At 46.6% G+C, this 16,523-nt stretch overlaps 1 protein-coding gene across 2 annotated transcripts in view; it reads left to right on the forward strand.

Moving 5' to 3' along the window:
- CDHR3 (cadherin related family member 3) overlaps window positions 1–16,523 on the forward strand; it is a 73,523-nt gene that overhangs the window by 34,263 nt on the left and 22,737 nt on the right. For both annotated transcript variants that reach the window (XM_030826242.1, XM_030826243.1), the window contains exons 7-9: window positions 4,039–4,187; window positions 7,477–7,666; window positions 15,836–16,007. In XM_030826242.1, coding sequence (XP_030682102.1) covers window positions 4,039–4,187; window positions 7,477–7,666; window positions 15,836–16,007 — 511 coding nt within the window. The remainder of the gene's footprint in view (window positions 1–4,038; window positions 4,188–7,476; window positions 7,667–15,835; window positions 16,008–16,523) is intronic.

Below are 16,523 nucleotides of genomic sequence, written 5' to 3' on the forward strand. Positions count from 1 at the left end.
CAGGGGCAGAGCTTGTAAACCATCTGGTTTGGACCACGTCTTCCAAAATACAGAAACTGACTTCAGCAGAGAGAGAACATGACCCTCGCTGGCTTGGGATGCACCCAGAGGTCAGCCTGGAACTCTCTGGTTCTCATTTTAGGTTTGAAAGAGGAACATATTGGGCTCCATCCCCAAGCAGATAGCATGATCTGTGTGACAGTCTTTTTTTTTTTAAGTCAGTCGACTTTATTTCAAACAGCATTCCTTGGATGAAGGTGAGGATGGGTCTGCTAGAGCCTCTCTCCAAAAGAAGGAGTGGGGGCAGGGTGGCTGCATGGGCTTGGCTCAGGCAGTCAATGAGGGTCAACCTCATCCCTCAGCCATCACAATTTGAAAGGATTTGCTTGGTTTCAAACTACGTGCTGACTTCTAGGGTTTCATGGCTCCCTTGAGCTTCTCAGCCTCCTTTTCCCGTAAATCAGTGCTAGCACTAACGATAGCTTCTTTAATTCAGGATTAACAAAATTAAATCTTCAAACAGACTCAAGTGTACTGAGTTTGAGCATGAAATACAAATGTAAAATGTACAGACAGCCTTTCTTTTTTTTTTTTTTTTTTTGAGATGGAGTCTCGCTGTGTCACCCAGGCTGGAGTGCAGTGGCACGATCTCAGCTCACTGCAAGCTCCACCTCCTGGGTTCACGCCATTATCCTGCCTCAGCCTCCCGAGTAGCCGGGACTACAGGTACCCGCCACCACACCCGGCTAATTTTTGTATTTTTAGTAGAGACGGGGTTTCACTGTGTTAGCCAGGATGGTCTCGATCTCCTGACCTTGTGATCCGCCCCCCTCGGCCTCCCAAAGTGCTGGGATTACAAGCGTGAGCCACTGTGCCCGGCCACAGACAGCCTTTCTATCTTTACTATTTGTTAAACGCATGCAATTAACACAACCAAACAAGTCCTATGTCTTGTTCTTGAAAATGTCTCCCCATTTTACCCCTGGTGGTGACAAATGTCAGAAAGCTTTATAGACTCAGGATGTATGCTCCAGGAGTCTGCCATTACTGAAGTTGAACATTTTATTATAAAAGCACCTGACAGACTGGGTGCAGTGGCTCATACCTGTAATCCCAGCACTTTGGGAGGCTGAGGCGGGTGGATCACCTGAGGTCAGGAGTTCGAGACCAGCCTGACCAACACAGTGAAACCCTGTCTCTACTAAAAATACAAAATTAGCCAGGCATGGTGGCGGGCGCCTGTAATCCCAGCCACTTAGGAGGCTGAGACAGGAGAATCGCTTGAACCCAGGAGGCGGAGGTTGCGGTGAGCTGAGATCGTGCCATTGCACTCCAACCTGGGCAACAAGACCTGAACTCCATCTCAAAAAAAAAAAAAAAAGGAAAAAAGAAAAAAAAGCATCTGACATATTTACCGTTTTCCTGTGCACAGAGCTTGCTCTGTGTGCAGAGCACTTTATTTTAGAGTTGGGTAGGTAGGTCTTTCTCCCCTCCTGCCCATTTCTTTTGTATTTACTCAATCCTTTTCCACCTGGTGCTTGGCAGTGTCATGCACACCTTGGGCACTTATCGAATACCCATTCATAGTGGTGAAGCCATCCATGGCTTTCCAGCATTCACACCCTTCCCTGTGAGTGTGGCCACTGGCCCAAGCTCTGGGGGTCAGGTGTTACTGGGAAGAAGGATGTGGGAATACAAGTGGTAGCAAAGCTTTACTCTGTCAGGGTAGCTGCATGGCAGCTGGCTTCACTGTGCTTTGAATAGCTCTTAACTGTGGTCTATGTTGAATGATATTTTATACATACCTGTATCTTGGATTCAAAAATCAAATCGACTAGAGATTTTATCTCCTGCCAGGCTCAATGTTAGGTTAACCAAGGAGAGAATATTTCACCTGAGGAGCTGTGTCGTGGCCAGTAGTCTGATCAGTTCCCTTTGTGGGGATCTGGGTTCCTAGAGCACCCAGCATGGACTAGATGAGCCTTCAGAGCAGAGTTTCTTAAACAGCGGAACTGCTGGCATTGAGCCAGGTACCCCTTTGTAGAGGGGTTGTCTTGTGCATTGGAGGATGTGTAGCGGCATCTCCAGCTTCTATCCCCTAAACATCAATAGCAGCTGTCTCCCCTAGTTGTGAAAATCAAACATGTGTTCAGACACCACCCCCGGCCCCCCAGCTGAGAACCACTGCCTGAGAAGGAAGGAGGGATGATGGGAGGAAGGGGCTTTTCCTCCGCAGGTGTCCTCTCTCTGTCCCGTGGGAGGCTGGGAGCCTGTGGTTGCCACCTCTGGCATCACCTTATAATCATCCTTCTGAAACATTAAAGTCTATGCAGATCAGCTGGGCATCTTGTGAAAAAGCCAGTCCTGGTTCGGAGGGCTGGGGTGGGTGGGCCTGAGGTCTGCATGTCTAACCAGCTCCCTGGTGATGTTTTACTAGGAGCATGCTTGGAGCAGTAGCCCATGGCTGTGTGATTAGCACAGGCATCTTAGTGGCCTCTTTGTTGGAAGTTAACAGAACCCACTCATGATGACCAAAGCAAAAATATACTACATTAGCAACAGGGGCATTCACAGAAGGGACCGAGGGGCTTGGCCCAGCCTGGGGGCACTGGGGCCATCTCCTTCCCTCCTGGCTCTGGTTTTGGCTCCTGCCATCCCACCTCTTTGGCCCCATCCCACTTTGCCTATTCCTAGATCCATCAGTGGCAGCATTACAGACTCCCTGAGAAGGGGATATGTCAGGTAAGGGAAAGGATGAATGGGCCTGTTTCAGTGGGACACTGGAGTGACCTTAGGCTGAACATGATTATTCTCCCCCAGCAATGGAGTATACCCACAGAAGTCCACCTTGTGAATAGATGTGGGGGGACCTTGGATCCAGGGAGGAGCTCTGGTAGAGAGGGTTGGGGTGAGATCCTGGTTCCTGCCTTTCTCTGACTGCCCCTGACTTAGCTATTGATTCCCTGCCATTTCTCCTTCCTCTGGCCCTACCTACCTTATAGGGATGGTGAGATAGCACAGCAGACATATTCTGAGCTCACGAAAGGAATGCCGTCACTTAGATCTGAAAGGTACTATACCCCTCTCAAAGAAGATCCCACATGGGAAGACCTCCACCGGGGAAACTGGGAAATTAGAGGTGACTACTTGCCCCACTGAAATGATTTTCCCTCAGCCAAAGGACTTCCTGCAGAGTTATTTTAAACAGTAGGCCTCCCTTAGAGCATTCAAAATTACTCAATATATAGTTAGTTAAAACTCCCAACCTATCAGTCTCATTACTGGCCTGTTCCAAAGGCATTGGCGGAGGTCTGAGGAAGATGGGTAAGTTGGTGATTTGGGGTTATCTTGCAAGAAGGAGGACAGTGATGGGGCCTGGTCTTCTTCAGGGGACCTATTTCTCAGTTCAGAGAGCTGACCTCATGATTAATGCAACTTGGAAAGGTGCACGAGTTCTGTGCATAAATTCTATATCCTCAGGCAAACAAAAAAAAAGACAAGGAAGAAAAAAAGTGAGCAAAGGCATGAGAATAGAGAAGCTTTATAATTTTTCTGGCTTCTGGTGGCAGCCATGGGATGGGAGTCAGGAACAAGGGAGGGAACCTGCAGCTCTGGACATAACCCTGGCATGTAACTCTGGACACAGTGATATCTACAAGAATCCAGGGAAATCTGCGCAAAAAGTGGGAAAATGAGAAAAGATAGCTAGATAGGCCACCTATCCTTATTTCAAAAGACGTTAATGCCAAGGATGATCTGAAATGACATCAGGCAGATGTGCATAGAGTCAGAGACTGTGGCCCATGTAAATTGTTGCAATGACAGCGTGGTACTTTCTTCACATCCACAGGGATGTGATCTTTGGGAATACAAAAGCCAGCCACCCCTCCTTTCCACTGCTGTGCTCTCCCTCCGAGCATGTTGATGCAACTTGAACAGCTCTGCACTATATTTAGCACTAACCAAAATACCAATCACCTAGATGCTACCTTCCCGTGCCCCTGGAAATTAGCTGTGTCTGCTGTATCTCTGTTCCAGCCCGACACGAGTGTACACGATCCGGGAGGAACTGAGTCCAGGAACCATCGTGGCCAATATCACAGCGGAGGATCCTGACAACGAAGGTTTTCCCAGCCACCTCCTCTACAGCATTACCACTGTTAGCAAATATTTCATGATAAATCAGTGTAAGCCACTCACTTCCATCCTTAAGTGTATCCTCTAATTCAGCCATTTGGATTGTTTTACAATGCAGTTGTCCCTCGATACCCATGAGAACTGGTTCTAGAATGCACCCTGGATACCGAAATCCACGTATGCTCAAGTCTCTTCTATAAAATGGCATAGTATTTGCATATAACCTATGCATGTCCCCCTGTATATTTTATATCATCTCTAGATTCCTTATAATACCCAATGCAATGTCAATGCTATGTAGATAGTTGTTGTATTGTTTAGGGAATAATGACAAGAAAAAAATGTCTGTATATGTTTAATACAAATGCAACCAGCCATTTATTTTTCCTGAATATTATAAATCCTCAGTTGGTTGAATCTGAGGATGCAGAACCCATGGATACAGAGGGCCGATTGTATTTTTCTTATCTTCTAGTATGGGGCATGTCTTTCTGTCTGGGGTCATCGCTGGTTACCAAGGTAATAGATGTATTAAAAGCAGCTGGCATGGGGGTTGGGCAAACTAAACAGGGTTGACAGCTATGTCACCCTTCACCTTTGTGGGGGATGGGTGGGGGGCAGTGAAGAGATTTATTTTCTTACCCATTGTTAGGTTTGTGACTGAGACCTCTATAAAAAAAGACAGATTAACAAGAGAAAAGCATACAAATTTATTTAATGTTAAGTTTTATGTTACACCAGAGCCTTCAGAAATGAAGACTCAAAAAACAGGGAAATCCATGTGCTTTTATGCTCAGTTTGATGAAGTGAGTAATTACGGGGAACTATGACTGGAGGACAAAAGGGTATGATAAACCTGGGGGAATTTAGCAAGGTCCGTTTGTTCAGATTCTTCCTGGCATCTCTGTCTTCCAGAATAGGATGTTCCTTCCCTCCAGGTATAGGTAGGTTACCTCTGGAATGAAGGTCTTATGACTGCTTCAAAGGAAAGCCAGAGGGCTCTTTTATGGGCTGCTTTAGGGAAGAAGGGCAGGAGAAGGTCAGAGAGACCTTCCTGCTTCTGCTGTTTTCTCAAATGCCAAGATGCCATATTTTGGGGTAATGTGTCCTGAATCCCATCACCTTTTTCTCAAAGGCAGGTGTGTAAGGATGGATGGGTTACTTATCCTGAGAGTTCCCTGAAGTCTTCTGAAGAGAGGGCCTATATTAGCACTGTCCAGTAGGAATAGAATGAAGCAACTTGTGTAATTTCAAAGTCTCTAGTAGTCGCATTTTTAAAAAGTAAAAAGAAATAGGAGAAATTAATTTTAATTAGGTATTTTTAGCATGTATAAAATATTATTTCAACATGTTATCAATACTTAAAAGTTATTCATGGCCAGGCGTTGTGGCTCATGTCTGTAATCCCAACACTTTGGGAGGCTGAGGCCAGAGGATTGCTTGAGCCCAGGAGTCTGAGACCAGCCTGGGCAATGTAGCGAAACCCTGTCTCTACTAAAAGTTTAAAAATTAGCTGAGTGTGATGATCCACACCTATAGTCCCTGCTACTCAGGAAGTTGAGGCAGGAGGATCTCTTGAGCCTAGGAGTTTAAGGCTGCAGTGAGCTATGATCATTCCACTCTACTCCAGCCTGGGTGACAGAGCAAAACCCTGTCTCAAAAAAAAAAAAAAAAAAGTGATTCATGAGATATTTCATATCATTTTCTTTGGTACCGAGCCTTGGAAGACTGTTGTATGTTTTGTACTTACAGTACATCTCAATTTGGATTAGCACCATTTAATTGCTCAATAACTCTCATGTGACTAGTGTTAACTGTATGGGACAGTGTCATCTTGGTCAATCTGCCAGACTGATGGGAGTTATTTTTCCATCTGAATATTTCTGAAGGGGACTTTTCTGCACTTCTATAACCATCTTTTCCTGGGGCCTTAGTACACACCAGGCATTATGCTGAGTGATTATTCACCTACATCTCATCTCAAGTACTCAAGATAGCAACTCAATGAGCTATCATCATTCACATTTTACAGACGAGGAAACTGAGGCCTAGGGAGAGCCTCAGGCAGGTTAACCAATTTGTTCAAGGTCTTACAGCTTGTAGGTCATGAAGCAGAAATACCAACCTAAGCCGCCTGATTCCTCGGGCCTGTCCTTTTAACCACTACCAGACTGTCCCACCCCTATAAGTCCTGATTGCATCACCAAAAAGGACTTCCAGCCTTAGACAATCCCAGAAAAACAATGTGCTGTTGGCTCCTTAGGCTTTTGGGTAAAAGATACCTATTCCCAGGAGAGCCAGGCAAAGGCAATAATTGTGCACTGCCTCTGAAAACATCCTCATGCCCTGTCAGCTGATAGTGTAGGGACAACCATGGTTGAGAATTCTGTTCACTCTAGTGTTGCAAAATTCAACTTTTAACAAGTAGAGTGAGGTTTTTTTTTTTTTTTGAGCATATTTATTAAAATTTTTTGGTTGCAGGTAACAGAAACTAAGGCAAACCAAGCTAACCAAAAAAAAAAAAAAAAAAAAAAAAAAAAAAAAAAAAAAAAAAAAAAAAAAACCAGGCAGGGACATCTATCAACAGGATTCTGTGCATCGTTGGCTGGGCACGGTGGCTCATGCCTGTAATCCCAGCACTTTGGGAGGCCGAGGCGGGCAGATCACGAGGTCAGGAGATCGAGATCATCCTGGCTGACACAGTGAAACCCCGTCTCTACTAAAAATACAAAAAATTAGCCGGGCGTGGTGGCAGGCGCCTGTAGTCCCAGCTACTTGGGAGGCTGAGGCAGGAGAATGGCGTGAACCCGGGAGGTGGAGCTGGCACTGAGCCGAGATTGCGCCACTGCACTCCAGCCTGGGTAACAGAGTGAGACCCCGTCTCAAAAAAAAAAAAAAAAAAAATAGAAAATGTAAAAAGATGGGGACATACAAAGGATGTGACCCAGCGCTGCTCCAGGGACCTTGGTTCTGTAGCTCCACTATTAGCCTGACTGATCCTCCAATGTGTGCCTTTCAGTTATAAATTCTCCAATAAGAGAGCCCTGTGGGTCAAGCTGGAGTCAGTTATTCACCAGTCCAGTCCACTCTGGGCAAGGGCTGCCACCAGGGACCCAACTCTGAAGTGCAGTGTGAAAAATCCCAGAAGGGTCAGGCCAGATACCCCAATGAATATCTAACACAGGAACTTCATGGGTTTTCAAAAATGTATTTGTATAGAGATTATGCTCTGCATAAGCTCTTCCTCATGTTAGAATGGTCTTTTCCAGTTTTCTCCAAGTTTCTGTATTCCTTTTCATTTCTCTTCAAAGGGTCATGTTCTAACCTTTGCTTTCTTAGTGACTGGTACAATCCAAGTGGCCCAAAGGATAGACCGAGATGCGGGTGAATTGAGACAAAATCCCACCATTTCCCTGGAAGTTCTAGTGAAGGACAGACCATATGGGGGTCAGGAGAATCGCATCCAGATAACCTTCCTTGTGGAAGACATCAACGACAATCCTGCCACGTGCCAAAAGTTCACCTTCAGGTATGCACACTTTGAAACTAGGGCTGGACATTCTACCTCTTTGGTGGCCCTCCACCCTTTGGCTTCTCTGGTATATTCTCAGGAGAATTATAAGCATTTGGAGAAACAGCTCAGTAGAATAAATCGATGTGAACTGTTCACTGTTGTCCACAGGTTTCCTTGTTATCATCCTTTTTTCTTCCCTGTCTTTCATTTTCCTTCTTCTTCATTATCTCCCTTGTTCACTTTCTTACTCTTAAGAATTATTTTCTATTTTGCTCCCTTCTATATCTGGCTCATCTCCGTTGGTGAAAAGGACCACAGGGACTTGTTAGGCCCTCTCTGGACTGTGCTTGTTCTTTGTTTATTGCCACAGGTGGCAAGATGGGGCTGTTAGTTAGCAGTTATAATAGATGTTTGAGACTTAGGATCCGTGAATAGGAACTCCCAGAAAAACATACCACCAGCCAGATGAATAAATCAAACCAAGTACTTAGGTAAAACCAAACAAAGCATCGAATTCACCTTACACAACGTAACTGAATATAAACAAAAGACATCCGAAAGGGAAAAAATGCAGATACAAGTGGGATACAAGTGATTTTGTATATTTTGACTCATTCTTTGTCCTACAATCTATTTGCTATTATTTTACAATAAAGTCCCTTGTGATTCTGGGTTTATATGCTTTTTGAAAACAATATTGTCTTTCTACTATTTTGTCAAAAAGCCGCATGATTAGTACTTGCCCATATTAGCGTCGTCTCTGAGGTTTTGTTCCAGCCAATCTCTGGTCTCCTGAGAGGCTGAAGAGGGCTCTTTGGGAGGAATTGGGGTTGTGGGGAGCAACTCCACAGCAGCCCTTGCTAAGAGACAGCCCTGTATCTGGAGCACGGCTGAAGACCAGGGTGAGTCTCAGTTCCAGATGTCCCCATGGGGAGAGTCTCCTGAGTTTATCTTTGAGTGGTTTTGTAAGTTTTCTCCAGGTGACTCTGGACATAGACCCAATACATGCAGAGGACAAAAGACCCTAGACCAGGATTGCCTAGGAGGAGCAGGAGAAATAGAAATTCCTTTATGATACTCATGAATGTCTCCCTGTTGTCCCAAATGGCATGCCCAGCATAATGTTAAAGGATCCATGTGGCCTCGAGTCTGGTATCAAAATGGTTAAACTCTGTTCTGGATACACCCCTGACTTGTCCCTTCAGATCCAGTCTCCACCCTGCTCTGTGCTCCAAGATGCTGACCTAGATGGATACTGTATTAGTCTGTTTTCATGCTGCTGATAAAGATATACCTGTGGCTGCGACTAGGCAATTTACAAAAGAAAGAGGTTTATTTGGACTTCCAGTTCCACATGGCTGGGGAAGCCTCACAATCATGGCAGAAGGCAAGGAGGAGCAAGTCACGTCTTACATGGATGGCAACAGGCAAAGAGATAGAGCTTGTGTAGGGAAACTCCTCCTTATAAAGCCATCAGATCTCGTGAGACTTAGTCACTATCATAGGAACAACCCAGGAAAGACTTGCCCCCATGATTCCATTTCCTCCTCCACAACATGTAGGAATTCAAGATGAGACTTTCGTGGAGACACAGCCAAACTATATCATCCTACCCCAGCCCTTCCCAAATCTCACATTCTCACATTTCAAAACCAGTCATGCCTTCCCAACAGTCACCCAAAGTCTTAACTTATTTCAGCATTAACTCAAAAGTCCACAGTCCAAAGTCTCATCTGAGACAAGGCAAATCCCTTCTGCCTATGAGCCTGTAAAATCAAAAGCAAGTTAGTTACTTCCTAGATACAATGGGGGTAGAGGCATTGGGTAAATACAGCTGTTCCAATGGGATAAATTGGCCAAAATGCAGGCGCTACAGGCCCCATGCAAGTCTGAAATCCAGCAGGGTAGTCAAATCTTAAAACTCTAAAATGATCTCCTTTGACTCCATGTCTCACATCCAGGTCACGCTCATGCAAGAGGTGGGTCCCCATGATCTTGGGTAGCTCCATTCCTGTGGCTTTGCAGGGTACAGCTTCCATCCTGGATGCTTTCACGGGCTGGCATTGAGTGTCTATGGCTTTTCCAGGTGCACGGTGCTAGCTGTCAGTGGATTTACCATTCTGGGGTCTGGAGGACAGTGGCCCTCTTCTCACAGCTCCACTAGGCAGTGCCCTACTAGGGACTTCGTGTGGAGACTCCAACCTCACATTTCCCTTCTGCACTGCCCTAGCAGAGGTTCTCCATGAGGGGCTGCCCCTGGAACAAACTTCTGCCTGGGCATCCAGTCATTTCCATACATCCTCTCAAATCTAAGCGGAGGTTCCCAAACCTCAATTCTTGACTTCTGTGCACCCACAGGCTCAACACCACATGAAAGCTGGCAAGGCTTGGGGCTTCCACCCTCTGAAGCAATAGCCTGAGCTGTACCTTGGCCCCTTTTAGTCACTGCTAGAGCGGCTGGGATGCAGGGCACCAAGTCCCTAGGCTGCACACAAGAGAGGGACCCAGGGCCTGGCCCATGAAACTGTTTCTTCCTCCTAAACCTCTGGGCCTGTGATGGGAGTGGCTTCCACAGAGGTCTCTGACATGCCCTGGTGACATTTTCCCCATTGTCTTGGTGATTAACATTCAGCTCCTTGTTACTTATGTAAATTTCTGCAGCTGTCTTGAATTTCTCCTCAGAAAATGGGATTTTCCTTTCTATCATTGTCAGGCTGCAAAATTTCCAAACTTTTAAGCTCTGCTTCCCTCATAAAACTGAATGCCTTTAACAGCACCCAAGTCACCTCTTCAGTGCTTTGCTGCTTAAAAATTTCTTCCACCAGATACTCTAAATCATCTCTCTCAAGTTCAAAGTTCTACAAGCCTCTAGGGCAGAGGCAAAATGCCACCAGTCTTTTTGCTAAAACATGAGTCACCTTTGCTCCAGTTTCCAACAAGTTCCTCATCTCCATCTGAGACCACCTCAGCCTGGATTTAATTGTCCATATCATTATCAGCATTTTGGTCAAAGCCATTCAACAAGACTCTAGGGAGTTCCAAACTTTCCCACATTTTCCTGTCTTCTTTTAAGCCCTCCAAACTGTTCCAACCCTTGCCTGTTACCCAGTTCCAAAGTTGCTTCCACATTTTCAGGTATCTACAGCAGTGCCCCACTCTATTGGTACCAATTTACTGGATTAGTCCATTTTCATACTGCTGATAAAGACATACCCGAGACTGGGCAATTTACAAAAGAAAGAGGTTTAATGGACTTACAGTTCCACGTGGCTGGGGAAGCCTCACAATTACAGCAGAAGGCAAGGAGGAGCAAGTCATGTCTTACGTGGATGGCAGCAGGCAAAGAGAGAGCTTGTGCAGGGAAACTCCCCCTTATAAAGCCATCAGATGTCATGAGACTTAGTCACTATCACAAGAACAGCACAGGAAAGACTTGCCCCCATGATTCAATTTCCTCCCACTGGGTCCCTCTCACAACATGTGGGAATTCAAGATGAGATTTGGGTGGGGACACAGCCATACCATATCAGATACCAACCAGCTCCCTTGCCTTCCAGCTTCTGGTTGGCCAATGGGGAGTCCTAGAAGGAGGAGGAGAGGAGGGTCAGGCTCTCTCTTTGTGAGCTGGGTGCATCCCTCCCCTGCCTGAAGATCTCCATTCCCATAGGCAGCTCTCTGTCGCTGGTGGCAGGACCTGCTTCCTCCACTGGCTTCCCTGGGCCTAGAGGTGGTAAGGGTGCTTCACTCTCACAAGCCCTGAGATGTTGCACCATCCCATGAGATTTCCATATACTCTGTGAGCACCTTCTTCATAGTCCCTTTACTGACCCCTCCTAGAATGATCCTAATTCACCAGCTGCTTCCTGCTGACACCCCAATAACGTCAGTCACAATCTTGAGCACGTAGTAGGTTCCTATCCCAACCTAAGCCCTACAAGTCCATTAGATGGGTGGGGACAGCTGCATGGGTAGTTAGGATTGTGACTTCCACACCTTTACATGCATAAATTGAGAGATGTCTGGGCCCTGGGGATGGAGTAGAGACAATTTGCAGCATCACACTTACACTTTCTTTGACATTTTAAATCTGAGCTAGCACTCTTGGGTGGTTCCAGTACATCCTGGGAAGCTCCTGCCCTCTTCTGCCCTCCTGCTCTTCCTTGTTCCTCTGCCCTAAGAGGTAGGGGGTGAAGGTTAAGAAGTGAGAATGCCTGGAGAGGGCTGTGCTGTCTCAAACCTTCCTTGTCCATTTTCTCTCTTCAGTGCATATCTGTTAATTGTATATTTGGCTTCCTGCAGTCCAGAGTCACCTGGGGTATAGGAGGACAGTTTGCAGACTGTGTTCCATATTAGCTGGTGAAACTGCAATTCGAATATCCTAGAGTGTCCAGGCAAGCCCAGAGTCCTGCTCTTGATAATCTTCCCTCCAGATTAGCCCTGAAGGCCAGTGTGAAATCCGCAACTGGACTAACTGCATTTATTACTGAAGATAATCTAACCAAGGCTCAAGTCCCTTCTCTGGGCTCTTCTAGCGGCAGGAACTCTCAGCCACCCTATGAACGCCACGATGTGAGGAAGGGCAATGAAAGGGACCCCTCCTCTGCAGTTCCAGGGGCGGAGGTCTTCAGCCCAAAGCCCAGCCTCGCGTCCCAAGGCTGCATAAGGGCGGGTGCAGAGAGGGCTGAGAAGCCCTGACCTGCAGCACCCGCCATCCTCCCAGCCTTATACCTTCTCCAGTCCAACTGTGTCAAAGCCAAGCACACAGGCAGGTCAAAACAGAAAAAAGCGACAATGGCATGGTTCTGCCGCAGTCTCTGACACTTGCTCTTGAATGTTTGTTCCTTTATCGGAGGCTGTGGGCGCGGTCTCTGCTGTGGAGTTCTTGAGGGCAGGTGGCAGAGCGAGTGAGGTCAGCGCAGCTGCTGGAGGCGGCGTGCTGTGCTCCCGCAGGGAGGAGGGCGGCCTGGAGGAGGCGGGCGCCCCCTGCTGCCCGCGTAGGCCCCTGCAGGCTCCCAGCCCTTCGTACCGTGGCCCCCGAGGCTTTCCCAGGCTGATGATGAATGAGCCCAGGGCCCGAGGGAGGCATCCGAGGCACGTGACAACCCCCGCTCTGGTTGTAAATTGTCAGGCGATTCACTGAAAGCGCTTTGCAAGCTGTTTGTGAGCAAGAGGCGGGGCAGTTTGGCTGATTCAGAATGGGCTGGACACAGTCGACTTTGCATGGGGAGAGAAACATGGTCTGATGGCTGGGAGCGAGGGCAGCTCGCTTTTGAGGCAGGGATTGCTGAATGAGGGGAGTGGCTTTCTAAGTTAGGCGTTTAGGGGAAAAATACCAACTGTCAGGGACGAATGAGAGAATAGGCCAAGCAGCCCTGGGGGGCCAAGTGAGGAGGCCTCTGTTGGAGTGCCTGAAATGTCTGGCTTCAGGACCTTGGATTCTTTGAATGATGCAATCTCCTGGCTTCTGCAGAGTTGAAATCAAGGCTTAGATCCCCAAACCATCTGTGAGCCTGGATACTTATGGATGGAAGTTAAAGTTTACAGTGACCTTAACACTGCAGAGGATCAAGTCTGGATACATCCACTTTCCTGGACAGGCCTTGAAAATGCTCAGAACCACTCTTTCTTCCCCTGTGCAGTGGGGACAAGAATACAAACCTCTCTGAGATGAGGAAGTTAGAGATAGTGTTTTTAAAGTGCTTGGTATGATACAGCATGCAGTTGGTGTTTAATAAGTGGTGCCTATTCTAAGTCCCTATGAATGAAACCATGACATTGTGCAATCAAGGCAGGAATGCTCAGACTCCAATCCTGCTGAAATACAGATCTTTGCCAATGAGGCATCATGGAGATTCCATTACACCTGTTTTCGCTCCAGCAAGCAAACCTGTTATCCTCAATGGCCCATGACCATTCTTGCTGTCAGACTTTGCTCCGTATGCACTGAGCTTAGAGCCAATTTTATCTGCTATGAAAAGAGGATGTGGAACGAAGAAGGGAGCAGAGTTTTGTTGCAGAGAGAAGTGTATGCTCCAAGAACCAGATGCTAAGATGGGATTAAATGTGCAAGGCTATTATTAGGGGAGATGCCTGTGGCAGAAAATGGGGAGAGAGATGGACAAGGCTGGGTAAGACATCAGATCATGGTGCAAGGCTGATCTGAGTGAAGGGAAGAGGGAGAAAAGGTAGTTGGACATGTTCTAGGCTGCCATGCAGTCTAAGGAGTGTTCAGCTAGGGCATTGGGGGTCCTGGAGCCAGTGTCAGCTGACATAGGACAGGAATGAGCCTTAGTATCTCTGCCATGACCAGTTGTTGATATGTGGCCTCACCATAAACACAGTGACGGATTTCAGAGCCCAGCAGCTGAGGCCAATGGTCAGTTATGCTCTCATGGTTAAAGGTCTTCCAGGCACATTCTCACAACAGCCACGATATATTTTTGTAAGAAATTCTACCAAGGCAAAATATGATTAAGATAGGTAGCCAAGACAAACAAAAAAGAAAGAAAAGCCACAAATTCTTCCCTGCTTGCTCCTTATGCATGCTCCTTTGCAATGTGATTTTGCTATTAGCTCCATCAAGAGATGGGTCTCCTTGAATCTGAGCTTGACTACGTGAATTGCTTTGACCATTGGAGCATTCACAAACATGGCAAAACGGAGGCTTGAAACATGCATGTGCATTGGGACTTGCCCTCTCTTGTTACTTTTGGAACCAGAGACCTCCATGCAATGAGCCTAGACTAGCCTCCTAGAAGATGAGAACAGCAAGAAGCAGAAATCAAGCACCTTCCCACCATGGGGCATGTAAGTGAGGCCATCCTAGACTGTCCAGCCCCAGCCAAGCTGTCAGTGACCACAGAGACCAGCTAAGCCAAACTAAAACCGAAAGGACTGTGGGAAAACCTGTAGTACTGTGAGAAACCATAAATGCTTGTTGTTTTAATTCACTCAGTTTTGGGATGGTGTGTTATGTAGTAACAACTAATTGATATCATTTATGTCCATTTTATAGATGGAGGAACTGAAACCTGGAAACATGAGAAAGCCCCTCAATGAACTGAAGTCTCAAGGTGTTCATTGGTCTTCCTCAGAGCCTCCTACAGCAAGCTGGGCTTGATCGGAAGGCTCTGAGTTTGGGGGTAGCTTTACTCATTTGTGTTATTTGCCTAAACCCTGGAGTCTACTGAGATTGAGACCCCCAAATTTGACCATTAATAAACCTCTTTTGGATGAATAATATAAAGGTGTTAGGAGGCCTTTCTAGGCCATTGAAGCCACTAGAACACAAGTCAAGGAATTCTCAATCTTCAAAGCATGGGAGATGAGGGGTACAGGGCTTCTCCCTAGCCCAATTAGAAACTCCTTCAGGCAGGAGGTAAAATTTATATTTCTGTTCTATTCTTCTTCACGACTGTGCTAGTCTTATAAGTCTATTGTTCATTCATTCAACAAATATTTATTGAGTGTGCCAAGAAAAAAGCAAAGCTCTTTGCCCTCATGGAGTTTACTTTCTAGGAGGGAAATAGACAATAAACAGAATAAATAAGAGAAATACATGGTGTATCAGATAATGATGTGTGCTAGGAATTAAAAATAAAGAGGGGAATAGGAGAGGAAGTACCGTACAGGGAACATTGCCATTCTAGATAGGGTAGCCTCACTGATAAGGTGACATTTGATTAGATAGATGAAAGAAAGTGAAAGTGGGAGTCACGTGAGTATTTGTGGGGAGAGGATTCCACAGCTAGTGCAGGGACGCTGAGGCCAGAGCCTCATGAAGAGTTCAGGGAGCATCAGAAGGCCAGAGTGGCAGGAGGAGAGTGAACAAGAAGAAGAGCTAGCGGGAGACGAGTTCAGAGAGGAAAAGGGGGGCATGTCATGAAGCGTCCTGCAGATCAAAGGTGGGACTTTGAGTGAAATGAGGAGCCATTTGGGACTTAGGAGCAGAGGAGTGACATGATCTGACAACATGTTAACAGGATCCTTCTGGCCGCTGTGTTTAAAATAGCCCAAAAGGTAGCAAGGGCAGAATCAGGGAGACCAGTTAGGAGGTGACTGCAATGACCATGGACTTACTTTGAGTTGCAGTTAAAGTAGAGGTGTCTAGCCCAGGGCCCGTGTGAGAAGGAACAGTCGATTACCATTTGTTGGGGGAAATACTGGATTGTGTCTTTTCACCAGCATTATGGTGCCGGAAAGAACAGCCAAGGGGACGTCGCTTCTTGACCTGAACAAGTTCTGCTTTGATGATGACAGTGAGGCACCAAACAACAGATTCAACTTCACCATGCCATCTGGAGTGGGGAGCGGCGGCAGATTTTTACAGGATCCAGCTGGCTCTGGGAAAATTGTGGTCAGTTAATGGTCATTGCATCATTAAAAGGGCATCGGGAATTGGTCCAACATGCATCATGCTTTTGCTGCCCCATAGAAAGAAATTTCCAAGGTAACCCCCTCTCAGAGCAACTGTAACTGACAGGCTTAATAGCGAGTCTGTGTTCCCCATTCGCTCTTTATTTTACCCCGGTTCCAGGAATCATTTGTTACACATAGTTGTGCCTGGGCTGCTAAGGTCTGGATTCTTTCTTGCATAGCATGCAGTTTGTGTGCCTGCTTAGCGTGCCTTCACAGACACGTCAGTGCCCTCTGTGCTCAGGCACTTTTGTTTATTTAAGTGCTTATTCCTGGCCCATAGAGGTGTGAGGTGAGAGAAAGCAGGGCCGGGACCTTGAGTATGTCTGGATAAATTCCACACCATAGAACCACTGGAGACCAGAGGAGAGTGAGACAATGAGGATGTGTAGGAAGCCCCCTCCCTGGCAACTCCAAGGGACAAGAGCTGCATTGGAAGAAGGATGGGCATGAAAAG

The sequence above is a fragment of the Nomascus leucogenys genome, chromosome 13 (genome assembly GCF_006542625.1).
Source record: "Nomascus leucogenys isolate Asia chromosome 13, Asia_NLE_v1, whole genome shotgun sequence".
NCBI lineage: Eukaryota > Metazoa > Chordata > Mammalia > Primates > Hylobatidae > Nomascus > Nomascus leucogenys.